The 19625-nt window shown below is 51.4% G+C and overlaps 1 protein-coding gene across 6 annotated transcripts in view; it reads right to left on the minus strand.

The window, feature by feature from the left end:
• Positions 1–7123: 7123 nt before the first annotated feature.
• Positions 7124–19625, minus strand: part of ADAMTS14 (ADAM metallopeptidase with thrombospondin type 1 motif 14) — a 100882-nt gene continuing 88380 nt past the window's right edge. For 4 of the 6 annotated variants that reach the window (XM_027129984.1, XM_027129981.1, XM_027129986.1 and 1 more), the window contains exons 20-23: positions 17325–17454; positions 17106–17216; positions 9680–15414; positions 7124–8576 (exon numbers count right to left, since the gene is read on the minus strand). In XM_027129984.1, the coding sequence (XP_026985785.1) occupies positions 14921–15414; positions 17106–17216; positions 17325–17454 (735 nt within the window). In that variant the 3' untranslated portion in view covers positions 7124–8576; positions 9680–14920. Of the gene's footprint in view, positions 8577–8738; positions 15415–17105; positions 17217–17324; positions 17455–19625 lie in introns of those variants that run through there. The other 2 variants (XM_027129982.1, XM_027129987.1) reach the window with 2 other exon arrangements.

Here is a 19625-nt window from a genome sequence, read left to right on the forward strand (position 1 = left end):
GTGTGACTTTAGGCAAGTGACTCAACCTCTATGAGTCTCAGTTTCTTCATCTGTGAAATGGGAATGATAATAGCACCAACTTCATAGGGTTGCTGTAAAGATTTAGTGAGATATTAGGTGGCATGTCACAGTGCCTGGTATATAGTATGTGTTCAATAAATGTTAGCAATGTATTTCCCTACACTCAAGCACTCATTTCCAGAAATTAATCTAGAATGAAAGCCACATTACTAATACCACACCTACTTCCTTGATAACACTTTATACAAGGGACAGGCTAACACAAAGGGATCTCATGGCCACTGTCCCAATCTTCATGACTGCCCTGCGGAAGGCTCAGTCCAGAGATGGCTTTTCCTGTCTTCTACATGATGGGTAAAGTGATACACTAATGGTCAGACTCGAAGACGGCTGAACTAGAATCTGGGTCTCCTACCCCCCAGACCAGTATTCTGCCTCCTACATCTTGCTGACCACTTGGCAAGAGGATCAGCTGAGATGGTGATTTTTTTTTTAGAAGTATTTTATTATTATTATTTTTTTTTGGAGGAAGGGCTACGTTGTCTTTGTCGCTGCGCGCAGGCATTCTCTAGTTGCGGCGAACGGGGGCTACTCTTCGTTGTGGTGCACAGGCTTCTCACTGCAGTGGCTTCTCTTGTTGAGGAGCACAGGCTCTGGGCGCACGGGCTTCAGTCGTTGTGGCACGCGGGCTCAGTAGTTGTGGCGCACGGGCTTAGTTGCTCTGCAGCATGTGGGATCTTCCCAGACCAGGGATCAAACCCGTGTCCCCTGAATTGGCAGGTGGATTCTTAACCACTGTGCCACCAGGGGAGTCCCTGAGACAGTGATTGAGAAGGCTCTTTGAATGTCCTACGCTCTTGGGGACAACATTATGAATGTCAATTCTCACCATGCAGACAGCAAATTCAAAAAGTTCTGATAATATCATCTGTTTGGATGCCCAAGACTTCTTCCGTAAGATTTTTGAGAGAAGATGATGAAAACCAAAATTTTTAATATTGGGGCTATGGTGCTTTTACGCCATTGGAGAGGCTAAAATGTAAACATCCTTCTGGAAGGCACTGGGAAACATACATCAGGTGCCTTCAAGGTGTGGTTTTGGTAGACTTTTCACTCCAGTTAACTTCTGGAAAGTTAACTTCAGAAGTTAACTGGAAATGTCTTCTGAGAAAAATGAGGTAAACATGAAAAGATCAACCTTGTATCACTGTTTACAATAACAAAATTTAGAAACAACCTAAATTTATGGTACTAGGGGATTTGGTTAAATAAATGATCATTTGCCATACAATGGGGTACTACGTGTCATTTAAAGTAGATATGTAGCTTGACATATTTCAGGATGGAAAGCTGTCATTCTTATATTGTTGCAGGCGCAGTAGGGAGGGGAGAAGTTACTGATGGTACACAAAGTAACATCCTGTGTGTGTGTGTGTGTGTGTGTGTGTGTGTGTGTGTACAAACACCCTCCCTTACACATGCACTTCATAAATGCACATATCTGAATATGTCTGCTAAGTAGAAACACGAACTTTCTTTTCTCTCATCAGGTTTATAGATTTTTTTCAATAATGAGCCTATATGCCTTGTGCAATTTTTTCAAGGAGAAAAAGATCTGGGGTGCAGGCCTTGGGGATTTCTCCTCAGTGGAAGCTGGGTTCCTCCCCAGCCGTGATCCCACCCTTAAACCTCCACCTCCACCCATACCTCCCCCTTCCCCCAAGCCCTCAGGCACCTGAAGTGATGCAGGGAGCAGGTGTTCCTCGGAGTTCCAGGTCAACAGGCTCTGTGTCTTCCCCTCTTCCTCTGCCTGCTTGGTCATCTCAGGTGGACAGCCTGGAGGTCCACCAGGAGGTGGTTTCCAGCAAGAAAGGGACCAGAGGCCAGGCTGCCCCACGGAGGCTGGCTGTTTCCGGGAACGTGACAAGGCTCTGACTGCTTCCCTAGAAGACTGGGAAGCTGAGTTTCTTGCCCTCCTTGAGATCTAGCCTTCTCCCTCCCCCTCTCCCTCCCATCTCCCTCCTCGTCTCTGCAAGAGCCCCAGGGCCAACAGCTGAGTCCCAACAGAAGTCACAGGCTGGAGCCCCAGGGAGGCCATCTGGGCACAGAGGACAGTCATAGTGAGGGCCTCCCAGGCCACATGGGCAAGAGAGTGAGGGTAATCTATGCAGATGATGGAGTTTAAGAAACGCTGCCCCCACATATGGCACCTTGGCATGCTGAATAGTTTAATCTGAAGGAGTCTGAGGAAACAACGGAAGCAGGAAGGTCACTCTGCCCTTCCCCCGTCCTTCTCCTCTGAAGCAGGTCATAAACCCTCAAGGGAGAGGTGCCCTTATACGCAGAGGAAAGGAGCCTCCAGCTCTGAAGACAAAGGGTCAGCGAGAAGAATCCTAACACACAGGCCTCACTACGGTCCCCAGTTTCCTACCCTCACCTCACAGTCCTGAACCTGTCACCCTCGCACAACTACCCCCCATCATCACCCCCGGCACAGAAACACTAAGGCCTGTTTCTTCAGGTCTTCATGTTCTTATGAAGGTTCCCATGACACATAAAACTTCTATCAAACAAATCTGCGTGCTCTTCTCCTATAAATCTGTCTTTATCGGTTTAATTTTCAGACCCAGACAGGGACCCTAAGAGTGTTGAGGAAAACGTTTCCCACCCCGACACAGACCTGTCCCTACCGCTCCAAGGGCAAGGGGACTCCGAGATCCAGGAGCCTTCCTAAGGTGACAGCTGTGGTGGCCCCTTGCAAGAAGGTGGCCATGGCCAGAGAAAGCTTGGCAGACCACGACAGGGCTCTGAGAGCGAGTGGGGGCTGACAGACCCGGAGCATCTGGTCACCCCATCAGGGCTCTGCTAAGCGTGGGGCAGGCGTGGACACAGCCGTGCAGTTGCACGGGCCCTGAGAACCGCCTCCGGGATAGAGACAGGCGGCCTGACACCTGGACCCTGCTCTCCATCATTCCTGTGCAACCTTTCCAAGCTAAAAGAAGTGAGGGATGTTTCCAACATTGCAATGGAAGGAGGCCTGGCCCTCGGTGCTAGTCCTAAGGCGGCTTGCTGTTGTTACTAATATTCACAATAATGACGATGAAGCTAGCACTCAGCAAGCACTTGCTGTGTATCAGGCATCGGGCAGGATCTCACTTAGTCCTCACCGACCTGTGATACGGGTACGGGTATCGTCTCTGGGAGGTTCGTCACCTAGCCACATGGTGCGTAAGGGGCACATCCAAGACTCAGGTCCCAAGTCTGTCCTACTCCAGGTTCTTAATCACTAAGACCATCACAAACACTCATTCATTCATTCACTCAAAACACAGTGTTTTAGTTTCTCCCCTATACCAGGCATTTCCTGTGACCTCGTCTCAAGGGCTTCTCTGCCGCCTCCCCCTGGCCAGGTGGACACACTGTATGGAGACAAGGTTGGAGGCCCCCAGACCTTGGATCTGGTCCATCTCCCTCAGGTGCAGCCCCAGTCTGAGACAGCACTGGGGCCAGGGTCAGGAGTGGCCGGCGACATCACGCGGCCCCCTGCCTGCCTGCTAGCCGGGAAATGCACTGCCACCCTTGGAAGAGATGGGAGCCACAGAAGAAGGTGACCTCACACAAGTCCCTGCCCTCTCGCTAGAGTCCTCAGATATAAACGAAGGGGCTGGACCAGGTGATTCTGAAGTCCTTCGAGAGCCCCTGGCCAAAAGTTCTAAGCTGCTTCACCTCTCTGGGCAGGTTGGTGTCTTTTTTCCTAAGATTCTGCAAGTGTAAGATTTTTATATTTTAGCAACTGCTTTTAAAATCTTATGTTTTAACACAACATTGTAAAACAACTATACTCCAATTAAAAAAAAAAGACATACACACAAATCTTATTTTCCAATATTTTTGCATGTGAGGAAAAAAAAAGGACTGACCCAGCCAACAGGACATTATTAGCCTCCACTCAGTTATAAGAGCCTACCACCTCTGGTAATGAGAGGCACCGTGCTATCTTTAAATGTTATTATTTTTCATTATATATATTAAAAAATCCATGCTCATTGCAAATGTTTGGAAAATAGAGAAAATTGGGAAAAGTAAAAAATAGAGTCAAGACCCCAAAGAAAACTACTAGTATTTTTTTTAACATATTTTCTCCTTCTCCAAGATATGATGGTAAATAAAAGAGCAAGGTGCATTAAAATGTGTTTTAAAATCTTATGCTTCAGTTATTCCTGGAATCCCAATATCAAGTATTTCTAGGATTCTATGATTCAAAAATTCTAAGATTTCCTTATTCTAAGACTCTCTGGCTGCAGGAAGGGAGACCAAAGTCCTCTTTTCATGCCCTTGTGAGCTACCATTTGGGTAGAAGGGAGAGAGAATGGGTTATTCCATCCTCACAGCTCCCTAGGACTTGGACAGGCTGTGTAAGCGTCTCATCCACGCCCATGCCAGCCCTCCAAGGATGCCCCTGCCCATCCTCTGCACCCTTCCCCGCGACTCACTGAGGCTGGGCTCTGGTGTTTGCCTCTGAAGGTGTTTGGTGGGTGCTGGCAGCCCTGGAGCCTCAGCCGCCATGGCCTTGGTGGGGCCTGACCCATGAGGTGCGGGCCCAGGAGGAACACACTCTTTCCCTCTCCCTTTACGGTGGGGGCCAGAGACACCTCCAGGTGGGTGCTGCCCCACCAGAACCAAAGGTTCCAGGCCTAGAATAGGCTGGTGGGGCAGGGGCTCCCAGCACACGGTGAGGACTCACCCAGGAGCTCGGCATTTGGGCTTCCCCAACGTGGGGTCCGAGTGGTGGTGGCGGAGGGGACTCTGCCGGCTGCGACCCACCTCCCCACGGAATAACATCATCCTCTGCTGATGGGTGGGGTGGTAGAGCCGGGGCTAGGGACTGTGGGTGTGCGATGGGTGCCATCTCTGCCCTTCTCCCTCCAGGCAACAGCCAGTGCTGGTGTCTTCATTCCTGCCCAGCTCCCCCGGGCACCTCCGGGCAGAGCCTGCGGGGAACCCTGGCAGTGGCTGGCCAGCTCCCCCACTCCCGTCACCAGCCAGGCCCTGTCGCCTCCCTGCCCCCAGTGTGTCTCTCCTGCCCCTGCCACTCCAGCCTCTTCCTCACTCTGGGTTTGAGACCCTCTTGACAAAAGGAGCCACCTAGCGCTGCCACAGCCCACCGTGTGACCCTGAGAACGTACGTACTTCCTCCCTGGGCCCATCTCCCCATTCTGTAAAGTTGAGGGTCCAGAAAATTTTCAGGCTCCTTCCAAGTCCAGACAGGCTCTGACTCCACGGGAGAGAAGTGGGGTACGCTTGCAGATGGGCACTACCCCAACTATCCCAACACAAATACGTGCCATGTCAACAAAGTCGCTAAAGCAGAGGCGATTTCTCTACTGAAACCCACACGTCAGCGTGGGGTTCCTGCCCCCTGAGGTCCTCAAGCGGCTAGAATCTCTGCGCAGAGTTTGGGGCCCTCCTCAGTATTTCTGTGACTTCCCGGAGTGAGTGTGTGCGTGGGAGGGACTGCCTGCTAAGCTCCGATTTCCAGGGCTGTGCTCACCCCTTTATCTTCGCCCATGCATCAGTTCATTTCTCTCAATTTCCACCGAAATAAACAAAAATCCTGATTCATGCAAAGCCCTTAATTTGGACATTCCCAAAGGGGACAGCCACGCCAGAACAATTAAATATTAGACGTATTATGCAAATTGCATCCTAAAAAGCCCCCAGCCGCTCCCACCTGCCCCCGCTGCCATCTCTGTCTCTGTGGCTCCCCCCACCCCGTCTCCACAACCATTTTCTCTCCGCATTAAGGGTGCTCTCCGTGGTTACAAGGGGCCCCTTATGCAGCCTCACTTTTCTCAGCGCCCCCAGCAGCGCAGACCCACTTACTCGGTGATACAAATTCCGCCGCTCACTTAGAAGGCAAGAGTGGCTCCAGTCATTTGCTTTCAGTGACATTTCTTTTGTCAGTGGGGATTGCTCTATCAAAGCCTCCTGAGATTTCTTTAGTGAGCTCCCCTAGTTACGTTTAGAACAGGATGAGACTTTCATACATTTGAATCCCAAAGATTTTTTTCTTTCCTACAGCACAACGCTGAGATAAAGTGCAGTCCTGCAATTCGGGCCTCAGGGAAGCGTGAGATTTATTACCCCGCAACCTGGTGGAAGCCTCAGTGCCAGCCTGGCAGTGCCCGGTGTGGGTGGGAAGGTCAAGGAGCCACAGGAGGAACACCCTTCCCCAGGACAGCGAGGTGGGACCCGCGCACCCTGGAGCCCCAGCCCTCCCGAACTGGGGTGCAAGGCTGTCCCCCAACATCCCTCTTCTCCCCCACCCAGCTCCACCCCCCCCAGCAAAGGGTGCCCTGGGAACCTGGGGAGCTAGCTGGACGGGCTGCAGGCGGGAAGCACCCCCTCTCCTCACCGCATACCCAGCAAATGCCCCTCGCCTGTCTCAGCCTGGCGCGGGGACTTAGGGCTAAGTCCCTTTGCTCACCGGCCTCCTAGGGGCAGGGCCCAGACGCTCTGGGGCTGAGCCCCCATTGGGGCTCACCTTCCAGCTCTGGATGCCTCCCTTGGACAGGTTCCTTTATTCTCAGTGCATCAGTGGCCACATCTGTAAGGTGGAATAATGAAACACAGAACGAGATTATTTAGTGAAAGCACCTTGCAAACTGGCCCAATGCCAGTGTCAGACCCAAGTACAGTACATATTAGCAAAAAATATCATCCCAGCCTCCTGGTTCAGGGCTCCTGCCCAGTATTTAGTACCCTGTGGCTCTGTGACCCTCCATCCCCCTGCCCATGGCATTCCAGGTGAGAAATCCTTGAACCCTCCAGGTTCCCATAGATTGAAGGTTTCTGGGGCTCCTGCAAACATAGAGACTTGGGGGCCCACTGCCTGTGGCCCCAGCTCTGCCCCTCATACCAACCCAGATGCAGAATTTGGTTCCTGCACAAACTGTCAGGAGGAATCCAGTCCTCATGAGCATCTGGGATTTCTGGAGATTTTGCAGGAGTCGTGTGGGTCCCAGGGAAGAGCTCCGCTGTTAGCCCCTGGCATTCAATCACCATTCCCCCCTTCCCCCAACTCTCTCCGCCCACTGCCACCTCCCACTCAGCTCTCACGGAGCCCCCTTGCTCACAAACCGTCGCCCCCAGCCTTCGGCAGTCTTTGTACTAGGGGACCCTTGCCTTGAACCAGCATCCCCCCAAGGGGCGTTACCAAGGGCTCACCCAACTGCCCAGAGATGAACACCTCCAGCTCCCTTTGCCTGGGATGGGTGCCTACCCAGCATCCCTGCGTGGCTGAAAGCCTCTCTCAGCTGCGCCCTCCTCCTATCCTGTCAGCCTCCACTGTGTGACCTGGCCTGCGCCCACCCCCAGCCCTCCCTGGGGGACGTGGTCACCTCCGCTCAGAGTCTCCCTGGCCGCACACAGACTTCCTGAACTTCAGTAGCCCGGAACAGGACAGAATGCTGGAGATGTTCCTGTCCCCTCAGCCATCCCCAGACCCCCTGCATCCGCTGTATGGGACCCTCACCACCACTCTCCCCTCGATAGGCTGTAGGAATAGCTGGAGGAGGGAGGAATAGGATGGAAATGGCAGCTAACACGTACGTAGCACTTGCCATGTGCACGCACTCTCCTAAGGGCTTTACACGTACCACAAACACGTATGCAACGCATGCAAAAATAAACCACTTAATCCTCACACTAATCCTGTGAAATATGTATTATTTCCATTTTATAGATGAAGAAACTGAGGCTCAGAGAGGTTAAGTAACTCGCCAAAAATCACACAGTGAGTGATGGAGTCAGAACTGGAAGCAAGGCAATCTGGTCTCTGCTCTTTTCCACAGGAGGCTTCTGAGCCCCCATCGTCTCCCTCACCAGGGCCTATGCTCCCCCCAACCCACATGGTAACACCTGGAGCTTAGATGGAACAGAGGGTGGAAAACCACTGGCCTAAGAGGAGATGTGAGATCTGTCAGGAACATTTTGCATGAGCACAGGCAAATCTTAACTCCTGGCCTGGACGCTGCTACCACTGGTTTGGTTTGGGCATAGTCATTTGGTCTCTCTGGGCCTCAGTTTCCCCATTTGCACAAGGGGGTCAGACATTTCTCCTGCTGCTAATCTTGTATGAACTGAAGGCCTAAGGGTCCTCTTATCAACCAGCCAGTGATAGGCTCCTCCTAGGAGACACGACCTCCAGCTGCAAGGCCCGGTGGGCTGCTCACCCCCTCTCCTGGCTTCCAGCTGCCTCTTGGTTTCCAGGGTGCGGTCCCCAGGAAGAATCTAGGGAGCCCTGTGGGACTTTGAAGGGAGGCAGGGAACCCACCACCTCTGTGCATCCCTGTTTATCCTGCAAATGCTGCATTTATTAAGGGCAAGTCCCGCCGTCATGGGCTCACGGTCTAGGGGGCAGACAGGCCTTATTCAGTCACCACGGAGATCAACTCACAAGTGCACCAAATTCTCTGAAGCAGAGGTTGGAGAAACATCCTCTGAGGAAGACCGGCAGGGCCTCGGCAGCTGCGGGAAGGATTCTGGCCTTCTCCCTAAGGGCAATGGAAGCCACTGGATGGCTTTTGGCAGGGCCCCTGTGAGGCAGAACTGAACCACCCCCCCCCCCACAAAAGATCTCTTTAATGTTATTATTCATCATCAGATTTTCAGGAACAATAGTAATTCCTCACTTGCTAAGCACTTTCATAGACACTTTCTCCTTTGCTCTAAACCAACCTTGTGAGTCGTTCCATATTCCCATTTTGCAAATAAGGGAGCTGAGGCTGGAAGGGAGGCGGTGGCTGGGCAGGCTGCACGTGGGTCCAAGAGCTGGTGTGGAGCCAGGCCCCCTGCCTCCCTGAGCTTGTCCCAGGGGGACTCTGATCTTGGCGGGCACCCGGCTGCCTCCACCTCTCCAGGAGCGATGAGGCACCGCCAGCCCTGGTGGCTACCCCCTCCCAGGGAGTCCTGGCAGCAGGAACAGGACCTTCGCCCAGCAGCAGAGGATTTGCCGAGGCGCCTCTGGCTGTCCGTGCACGTTTCTTCCAGCAGCACGCAGCCAGGAGTCCCGGAGGCCTCTGCTGAGGCCTTTTGGGAGGCAGGGGGTGGAGAGAGAAAGATACAAATAAGAAAAGCATGCCTCTCCTCCAGCAGCCTACAGCCTAGGGAGGCAGAGACACTGCACTCAGCAGCTCAAGGAGTGATCAGCAATTCTGATAGGGAAAAAGTGTGCCCATTTTACAGATGGGAGTCTAAGGATCAGAGAGGTAAAATAACTTCCAGTTCCACCCAGCTGGTAAATGGTGATGCTGGGAGTCAAAAGAATCCCTGTCCAATTGGGGGGGGGGAGCAGTTTTCCCCAGGAAAACAGTGCAGCGTTTTCAGAGATCTTGGGTGACAGAGGTCTCCCATTACCCTGGTTATGTGATTAAAAAAAATTTTTTTTTAACTGAGATGTAATTTTCACACAGGAAAATGTGTGTGACAAATGTGTGCAACCACCACCAGAATCAAGGTACAGAGCATCTCCAGCTCTCCACAAAGTTCCCTCATGCCCACTCCCAGTCTCCTTCCTACCCCCAGCCCTGGCAACTAGTCACCTGTTTTCTTTCCCCAGGGTTTTATCTTTTCCAAAATCTCCTGTGAAGGGACTCACCTGGTGTGTAGTCTCTTGGGGCCTGGCTCCTTCACTTCGCAGAACGCTGTGAGTATCTGTGCGTGTTGATGCATGCATGTACACGTGAGTGGCTCACGCCTTTTTATTGTTGAGTAGTATTCCGTCCGTTGTATGGATACGCCAGTTTATTTATCCATTCACTATTTGCTATACGTTTGGGTTGTTTCCAGTTGAAGGCTATTTTGAATAAAGTTGTTAATGGACATTTGCATACAGGTTGCTTTGTGGACAAAAGTTTTCATTTCCCTTGTGAGTACATAGGGCAGTCGTTGCTGAGTTGTAGGTAAGTGTATTGTTCAACTTTATAAGAAGCAGTCCAAATGTTTTCCTAAGCGGCTCTACCACTTTGCATTCCCACCCAAATGTATGAGAGTTCCAGTTGCCCAGCATCCTCCCAATACTTGATGTGGTCAATCTTGTTACTTTTAGCTGTTCTAATGGGTAGGAAGTAGGATCTTTGTGGTTTTAATGGGCCTTTCCCTAATAACCAAAGACGCTGAGCATCTTTTCCTGTATCTATTTGTCACTGTATATCTTTAGTAAAGTGTCCAAATCTTTTGTCCATTCTTTGGGGGGGGGGGTTAAGAACTCTTTATATATTCTGGATACAAGTCCAATATCAGATATATGATGTGAAAATATCTTCTCCCAGCTTGTGGGGTTTCGTTTTTCTCTGTTTTTTGCCTTCTCATTTTTTCACCACTGTCTTTTGAAGAGTAGGAGTTTTTAGTCTTGACAAAGTCCAATTTGTCAAGCTCTTCTTTTATGGTTTATACTTTTAGTGTCATCTTTGTCTAACCCAAGGTCACAAAGATTTTTTTAAATGTTTTTCCTCGGTAAGTGTTATGGTTTTAGTTCTTACCTTTAAGTCGATTATCCATTTTGACTGAGTCAATTTTCGCACATGACATGAGGTGAAGGTTGAGATTTATTTTTTTCCACACGGATCTTCCATTTTTCCAGCATCATTTATTGAGAAGACTATCCTGTCCTGATTGACCTACCTTGGCACTTTGTTGAGAACTAACCACGGTTGTGTGAGTCTATTTCTGGACTTTCTATTCTGCTCCATTGTTCTGTGAGTCTATTCTTACACCAAAGCCTTACTGTCTTGGTTACTATAGCTTCACGGTAAGCCTAGAAATCAGGTAGTGTAAATCCTCCCACTTCGTTCTTTTTCAGAATTGTTTTGGATATTCTAGATCTGCCATAAAAATTTTATCATCAGTTTGCCAATTTCTAAAAAACACGCAGTCTGCTGGAATTTTGAGTGGAAAAACATTAAATTTATAGATCATTTTGGGGAGAATTTGATATCTTAACAATATTGAGGCTTCTTTTAGATATTCTCATGTTTCTCTCAGCAAGGCATTATAGTTTTTCATGTACAGGTATTTTATGTCCTGATGCACTGTGAACAGGTATTGCTTTCTTAATTTGCACTCTCAAACTTGGTTGGAGCCCCCGGGGATGCTGTCGAGGCTCTCCTGTCCTGCCCCAGATATTCCTCGTGTGCATCCGGAGGAGGCCTGTGGAGAAGAGGGGATGAGCAGGTGTAGACTCCCCTGCGCACAGGGCTCCCTATGATTCCAAATTGTCACCCTAACCTTTAAAAATCTGTTAAAATTTCAGTTGCATTTTCTGCTTCTCTGTTGACCACTTTCTTCCATGCTCTTCCATGCTCTGCCAGAGGTGGAAGAGTGCATGGGCCCTCTCTCTTCTAGGGACTTGTCACCCTCTGAAATTTAATCCACCTGGGGCTAAGAGGTATGACTCTGTGGATTATTAGCTTCTTCTCATCGTTAGGGTAGGACTGATATCTTTTTGTAGCGTTCTGCATCCTAAGCAGGGTGTAGGTAACTTTTGGTCAGGGCCGTGGCCTGGGCTTCCAAGACCACAGTCCCCTCAGGGATGGGAGGGCCACCGGGAGACTGGAAAAGGGGAAGGATTCCACAGGTGGAGGCCTGGGGGCTTAGAGGAGCCCAAACCCCTGACTCTGGCCCACTCCTGTGGCATGGTCGGATGAGCTCTCCTTTTTTTTTTTTTTTAAATCTATGATCTTCTTGTTTGCCATACTCTAGAACTGACAACAGCAGATAAACCTGGTTTTCTCATACCAAAAAAAACTGTGTAGCCTTGTTAGTTATAATACTTTACATTGTGGGAAAGAAGATAAAAACCCTCTTCCTTAGCTGCTTCCCAATCCTCCGCACTTCATCAGGGCCACCCCGCAGCTGAGGTTTCCCTGAGTCACAGCTCATTACTTACTATGACAATTCAGGCAGCAAGAGGCAGAACTACCAAAAGAAATGCTGCAAGTGTCTGTGGTGGTGGTTGCTGTTTGTACGTCTGGTTTTGTGCCCCCAAGAACGTTATCTCCCTGTTGCTGGACGCCTCATCAAAACCAAAGGTGTTTCCATTATGATCACCCCGCCATCGGCATGAGTGGCACAGACAGCCAAGCGTTATCCTATTTAACAGCATTCCTTGTCCTGCTGATGGCAGCTGATCGGAGGTCAGTACCTGGACCACCCTGTGAAGGACTCTTAGGGGAGAATGCACTGATGCATCGGCAACGTCTGCCGCGGGCAAGAGATGGGGAAGCATCGGCGTGCGCTTCCATGTGCTATCCCTGCCCCGTGAAATGTGCCAGGACTGCTGTCAGAGCTGGGGTGCTGGGGCTCTTAGAGGGCCCCACTCCACCCATACTACCCACCGTGGCAAGGACTGCACTGCACCAAGGGCATGTGCCCACCCAGGGTCCATGATCTCCCTCCTTGCAGGCTACACTCTGAGTACAATGGCCCACAGAATGCCCCGCCCAAACAGTCCCAAATCTAGGGCCTGTGGTAGCATCTCCCTAGGTCAGTCCCCCTAAGGTGTGACTGGGTCACCATGTAGGCACCCCTAGGCCCAAGTGGTAGCTGTTTAGAAGGGGCAGTTTCCAAGGGGAAGCTGTTTGCACAGGGATGTAAATGGAGCTTGGACTTGAGGCCTAGACACACACAGGTGTGTGAGGTCCCTGGACAGGGGTCTCCTCTTGCCCTGGGCCCCACAAATGTCAGGGAGGGGCCTGTGATACACTCGTTGAAAGGGTGTGGTAAGGATTAATGATGTCTGTCATGGGCAAGGGGTAGTTTGAATTATACAGCACCTTGCATGTCGGCCCTCCCTGCCCAGTAAGAGGCATCACGTTCCTTCCACCTCCTGTCTGGCACCCTCATCCTGCACGGACTTTTCCAGGGAAAGAGCGCTCACCACCTTCCAAGGGAGACACCCCCTGTGTGTTTGAAAGTTCATTAGAACGTCCTTCTCTATGCCGACCCCCAGATTACCTCCCAGGTGCTTCCACCCTTTGGACCAAGTTCTGGACGGTGACTTGCCCGAGGCCACACAGCTACTTGTAAGTAGGACCCCCAGGCCCATTCTTGCCTCTCCACCCTGAGGTGATGTTTAGAGGAGCCCCAGAGCAAGCGGGGCCACAGCGGGGAGGCTGGGGGCCGTCTTCTCGTGGCTCTGTCCCCTCCCTGTCCACCCCCAGCCCCAATCATCTTACCAGCCCAGCACATTAGAGCTCTGGCTTTGCTGGCCCTTTCAACTAAAACAGAGAGAAAAAGAAAAACACAGCACAACGTTCTGGGGTCCAAAACAAACACCAAGGACAATGTTAATAAATACATAAAATTGTAAGGATCTGGATCTCAAAGGCACTTAACACAGGCAGGCTGGGTCGCGCAGGAATGGTTCAGTGTGTGCCCCAGCCTTGCCGGGAGGGGGCAGGCAGCGGGTGGAGAGGGCACCTGGGGAGCCCCTCTAGGGCCTCCACTCTCCGGGGGTTGCCGCCCGGGGCCCACTGCTCCTATTCCTCTAGCCTGGCTCAGAGTGGCCCCCTTGCCCTGGAACAGAACTAGCCAGCACCTCTACGGCCTGCTGAGGAGTCTGGGAGACGCTCTGCATGACTTAGAGTGAGGATCCCTGGGAGAGGTCCCGGGAACCGGGTGGCTTCCTGAGGGCCAGAAGGCCCAGGGAAGTTACCTGCCCTTGGAGGTAACATGGGTGCAGCTGAGGCTCCACAGTGCTGTCTCCTCCCCACCTGCACGAGGGGCACTTGGGGCCCTTGTCATCTCCAGGACCCGGCTATGAGTGGACTCCGGTCCTCAGCCCTGGAGCCTGGTCACCCCCGCACCCGCACCCAGTACCACGAATGGACCTCCAGTCCAGCTTAAGCCAGGCGGGAGAAGAAGACGCCTGACTCCAGCAGGAGCGGCCTTTGGTAGAGGGCAATGATTGGCAGGGCTCAGCCTGAGAACTCACGTCTCCTCTGTGCCCCACAAAGTCACCTTCCAGCCCGTGCTCTCTTCACACACCGGAGTGACGACCACAGTTGCCGTTCCTGGTCCAGCCAGGGGGCCTAGCACCAGCTGGGGACCCCCTGGATGATGAGGACACATGTTCCCGAGTGTCCAGAGCCCCCTTCTCAGGGGGGCCTGGGGTGAGGTTAACAGGCCCACCTGTAAACTGGAGGCACCAGAAGTAATAGGAAATGCCATCTTCAGGGGCAGAGGTGGCCACCAACACGGCCCTCCAGCCAGCAAGTGCAAGGTGGACTCTGCCCTTTGGCCATGGCCAGAGGAGCTGTCTGGAGCTCTCGCTATGAAGAGCTGGGTCTGAGATGAACTGGCCTCCCGCCCACCCTAGCCCTGAAGCTGGAGCCTCACGACCACATTCGGCCCCAGCCCACTTCCTGTTGGACCACCCTGTGAGGGTTCCCCCGACCTTCCCCGGCCGGGCTCTGCCCCTCTTGGCAGAGGAGCCTGGTACTCGGGGTCTCCACAGGGGTCCCCACAATTTCTGGCAAAGGGAGGCAGTGTGAGGCCCGGTGGCTGTGTGTGTGTGTGTGTGTGTGTGTGTGTTGGGGGGACTTAGCTGGCCCTCAGTCCTGGCAGGAGAGACAGCCAGGAGCCCCTGAGAGGTTCAATTCGGTCACCTGGGCTGCTTGCTGAGGTATCTCCGGTTAGGGCTTTCCCTGATCTGTTTCTTCCTCATAGACCCACTTCATGGGGTGAAAAGTGTCACAGCCCCAAACTAGAACAATAAGAAGGCAAATAATTTAAAAGGCAGTCCGTGCTTGCCCCGGCCCCGCTGCGTGTCCTCTGAGCTGGGATGTCTGGGGCAGCACAGAGAGTGTAAACTTGACCGGAGGGATGGGCAAGGCGAGGCTCATGTCACCGGGGAGGTGGTGGGAAGGCTGGTGCCTGGATGCTTCGGGTCTTCCCTGAGCTGCCCCTTATCTTCAGAGACTGGTGTAGGGGCCCCAGCCCAGCCCCAGGGCAGTCCCCGGGGGGCACTAGGAGAAGTGCCCCAGAATACTGTAGGGTTCCGTTTCTGGGCAGCAAAACGGCGCTGGCTCACTGGGGAGCTTGTGCCCAGAGGTCCTGGGAGCTGTGTGGCTCGGCCATGCTGAAGGCCGTCTGATCCCGCTGGTCCCACAGTGGGCTCCACAGCCTCTGGAGGGGCCTTGGGTCCTCGGAAGGGGCTCCCAGGAGTGGAGAAGGGTGGTGGTGAGGCCAGGCTGGGGTCCGGGCTCGCATCAGGGCCCGAGGCCTTCGTGGTACAGGACTCACAGCACAGCCGGTGGTAGCCGGGGATGGAGCAGTAGCGACCAAGCACTTCCATCTGGCAGAAGATGGACCTGTCCTCCACACAGGGCTCCGCTGCACACACAGCACAAGGACCGATGCTGGAGGACGCCCATCAGCCAGGTTACAACTCCCACTCGGCCCTCACCTCCCGCCCTCACCACCTCCCAATCAACCCAAAGGAATCCGAGCCACTCTGGCCAGGGCCAGGCAGATGCCCGGGTTACTCACACTGTGACGAGCAGCTTAAACGTCCTGCCCCTGGTGAGCATGCATTTGGAACAGTAAGCCCCCCACCAACAAATTTGGAGTCAAGCAGATCTAGGTTCCGATCAAGGCTCTATCACTAAAAAGCTGCAAGGCTTCGGGCAAGTCATTTAAACTGTCCAACACTCAGTTTCTTCTGTGAAATGGGGATAATGCTGACATTTACCAATGAATAATAATATTATTATTGTAAGTAGCATTTGTAAAGTTCCTGGCATAGAGGGGTGCTCATTATATTAGTTTTGTTTGCTTTTGTTCAAATGTCATCTAAAAATGTTTTTGCATTTCTGTGATAACTTCAGGTAGGTCTCTCCAGACGATGTGAAGGCAGGAGCTTTGCTTTCTATTAATTTTTCCAGGGAAAGAGAAAAGGAGGGGGACAGGGAAGAGGAGAGGAGGGGGAGAGAAAGAGAAGAGAGAAAAGGTAGGGTGCTGGCTTAGGGGAACAGGAGAGAGACTAGAGAAAATGGAAAGCCAGTGGCCTCTAGATGGCGCTAGAATTCTAGGGTCAGAATCAGAGCTCCCCTTTGCTCCCAGAGGAAAAGGAAAGGAAACCCAAGCACTTGAACAGCCTGAGCCTCAGCACAGGAGCAGAGCGGCAGCAAGACTGGAGCCGGAAGTTCCTTTGAGGACATTTAATCAGACCCCTCTATTTTCCAGATGAGGTTGCTGAGCTCAGAGAGTTTCACGAATTTGTACAAGGTCACACAGCCAACTGATCCTCTACCTAGGAGTTTGGGTCTGGGATCTTTCTGCTACTCATCTTGTCAGACCCTGGTCCTTGGGAAGGTAAGAAAGGGAAACAGAGAAGGAACCTAGGAAGGAAGCACAGAACATAGAGCCTGGTATATAGTAGGTGCTTAGTTAATATTTATTAATGGATGGATGGGTGGTTAGATGGATGGGTGGATGGATGGAAAGATGAGAAGGTGAGCTGCTGGGCTCCTGATCATGAAGCAGAGAGAAATGGCTGCTACTATATTTGTTGTTGGCTGACTGCTAAGCAGGAATGCATGCATTATCTCATTTAATTCTCTCAACAGCCCTATAAAGAGAGCTCAGAACTACAACTGCTCATCCAAAAAGCAGATATGGTTCATAATTCAGAACTTCTGAGGTTAGAAGAGTAATATTCAGTGTATTTACATTAAGGTCCCCAGTGGAGACTGGAGGTCACCTTGCAACCAAATACGGCAATGTTTCCGTAGCAAAAGAATAACTAATCTCTCGTTAGTTCAGTTCAGATTTTGCTTCCCAGTGCGTCTGCACCAAATTTAGGGGGACACTTGCAGCTTTCAATATTTTGGAACTGCAGATAAGGAATCATGGACCAATATAAGCATCATCCCCACCTCACAGCTGAGGAATCCAAGGCTCCAAGAGGCTAAGGTCACGTGGACAGACGGGAAGCCGGGTCCACTCCACTGCGCGGCCCATGCCCACGATGCCGTGAACACTGGAAGGATGGGGGGGGGCGTGGGGTCCAGAGACACACTTACTTGATGATATCTTGTTGATGGGATCTAGGGGCCCCGACTGTGGCACCCACTCCCCGTCTGGGGTCACAAGTTCCCGGACGTCAGCCCCCACTGTGGAATTCTGGAGATTTTCTGTGAGGGGGAAAAGCAGCTCTAGTATTTGGGCTGGGAAGCCAGCCAAGCTGGGCCTCAGGTCTAGGCCAGAGGAGCTGGGCTGGACCCCCAACCTACCTGGCTCACCTCCGCAGGCGGGCAGGCTGCAGACCTGGACCGTGTCCGGCTTGTCCCCCTCACACTGCCCCAGACTGCTGGCGTTGGCCCGGCACACCACCTGCCGCAGCTGGACGCCCTCTCCGCAAGTGACGGAGCACTGCCGTGGGGAGACGGGGGCGGGGGGTGTGGAGAGACAGTGGAAGGAGGCGGTGAGCTCTGCAGTCCAGCCAGTGCCCAGGACAGAAAGGGGACAGAGAAGGGTGCCAAGTCTCTGCTGGACCAGAGGGACATGCAAGGACTGCTCTCAACAGCCTCTCCAGGACAGCACAGCAACTGTCAAATACTCCTGTACCAGGTGGGAAAGAGCCACTGCCCTGATCTTGGAACCCCCTGAACCTTCCCACCATCTGGAGGGGGCCTGTGGGACCCCATTCCGGCACTACTGCTTGTGTTCACTCTGTCTGGCCTGTGCCTGTGTCCTTAAATATTTTGTGTATCACCCTGCCGCCATCCACTAGCCCAAAGGACCTGAGGCAGGTCCACGCACTCGATGATACCTTGTTAAGGGGATGTAGGAACCCAGACCGTAACAACGGCTAAGCTGAGAGAGCTGGGTGATGGGGTCACCATGGACCCCTCTAGCTCTGACATTCAATGACTTTGTTTCCAGCACTCAGCTCGTAGAGACATGCTCAAAAGTGTCTTCTTCTCTAAGAGGAAAAGGTGTGGGTACAAGGAACAGAAGGCCATTTGAAAGGGCTGCCACACACATCACTCCCTGGAACCCACATACTCTGATAAAGGGGTGCAGTGGCTTCAGGAAAAGCAAGGGTGCCCCACGTGACCAGGTCACTGGGTTTGTAGGCACTGAGCACAGCCTCTCCTAGCGGGATGGGAAGGACTTGCAAAGGTCCACTTCTCATGCCAGGGCAGGTGATGAGCAAGGGAGACACAAGGGTCACATGCCACACAGAACAGTGGGACAAAGACGGCTCATCTTCCCAGGAGGAATAATTACAAACAGCAATAGCTCTGGAATGCTCTGCCCATCTTACAGGGGCAACTATCTTCCACCAGCTGTCATGTCACCTCTCTGTTTTACGTAAGGGGCCCTTTATGGATCAGCGGTCTTTCTGGTTTATATTCAAACAAATAAAGCTATATATTATGGAGAAGAATATAAAACCTGCACAGGTTGTGTGGGGATTTTTAGTTCTTTAAAATACTCTGTATTATGCAATATTTCAAGCCTACAGGAAGGTATGAGGAAGTTGGTCGTGAACGCCTGTTCAAACACCCCCACTAGCGACTTTAGTAGATCAGTATTCTGGTGCATTTTCAAATACCGTGTTGTGCCTTTTTAAACTTTAAGTAAATGGTATCCCCATTGGTAGGGCTACTTTCTTCATACTTCAGTGCTTTTTCTCACCTATTTTTCTGAGGGTTATCTATATTGATGAGTACAGTTCAAGCTTATTCATTTTTCTTGCTGTATAGTATTTTTTTTTGTATAGTATTTTATTACATGAATAGACCATGGGTTTTTTTTTGGGGGGGGTCCAATTTCCTATGGATAGATATTTAGAATATTTCCTGATATTCTGTTATTACAATAAACATGATTGTGCTTATTTCCATGATCGAATGAGGTTTTAAAAATTGTAATCACATATACAGATCATAAAATTTACATCATAACCATTTTTAAGTGTACAGTTCAGTGGCACTAACTACTTTCACATTACTGTGTAACCATCGCCACCATCCATCTCTAGAACGGTTTCTTCTTCCCAAACTGAAACTCTGTGCCCATTAAACATTAACTTCCCATTCCCCTCTCCCCTGGTCCCTGGCAACCACACTTCTACTTTCTCTCTCTATGAATTTGACTGCTCTAGGTGTCTCACATAAGTGGAATCATACTGTATTTGTCATTTTGTGTCTGGCTTATTTCACTCTACATAATGTCTTCAAGGTTCATATCAAAAGCATTTTTAAGAAAAAACCCCAAACCTGAAAAAACTTCCCTGTGGCCCCTGGACTATTCCACAACCTTCTTACTGTTTGCCTTTTTCTTCCCTGGCCTCCCAGCAATGAACTTGCTACAGAGCTGCCAGAGTGATCTTTAAACCTGAAATCAGAGCTGGTGACATACACGTTAAAACCTTTCAAGTTTCCCACTGCTCTTAGAATAACTCTAACTCCTCATAAAGCCCTGCAGGATTTGACCCCATGCCCACTCTCCAAAGATGTCGTGTAACCCCTGCCCCTCTCATTAAGCTCTAGTCCCAATGTCCTTTAGGTTTCTGGAACGTGGCAAGGTTGTTC

The sequence above is a fragment of the Aethalodelphis obliquidens genome, unplaced genomic scaffold (genome assembly GCF_003676395.1).
Source record: "Aethalodelphis obliquidens isolate GAN/ISIS:26980383/991018 unplaced genomic scaffold, ASM367639v1 scaffold37, whole genome shotgun sequence".
Classification (NCBI taxonomy): Eukaryota; Metazoa; Chordata; class Mammalia; order Artiodactyla; family Delphinidae; genus Aethalodelphis; species Aethalodelphis obliquidens.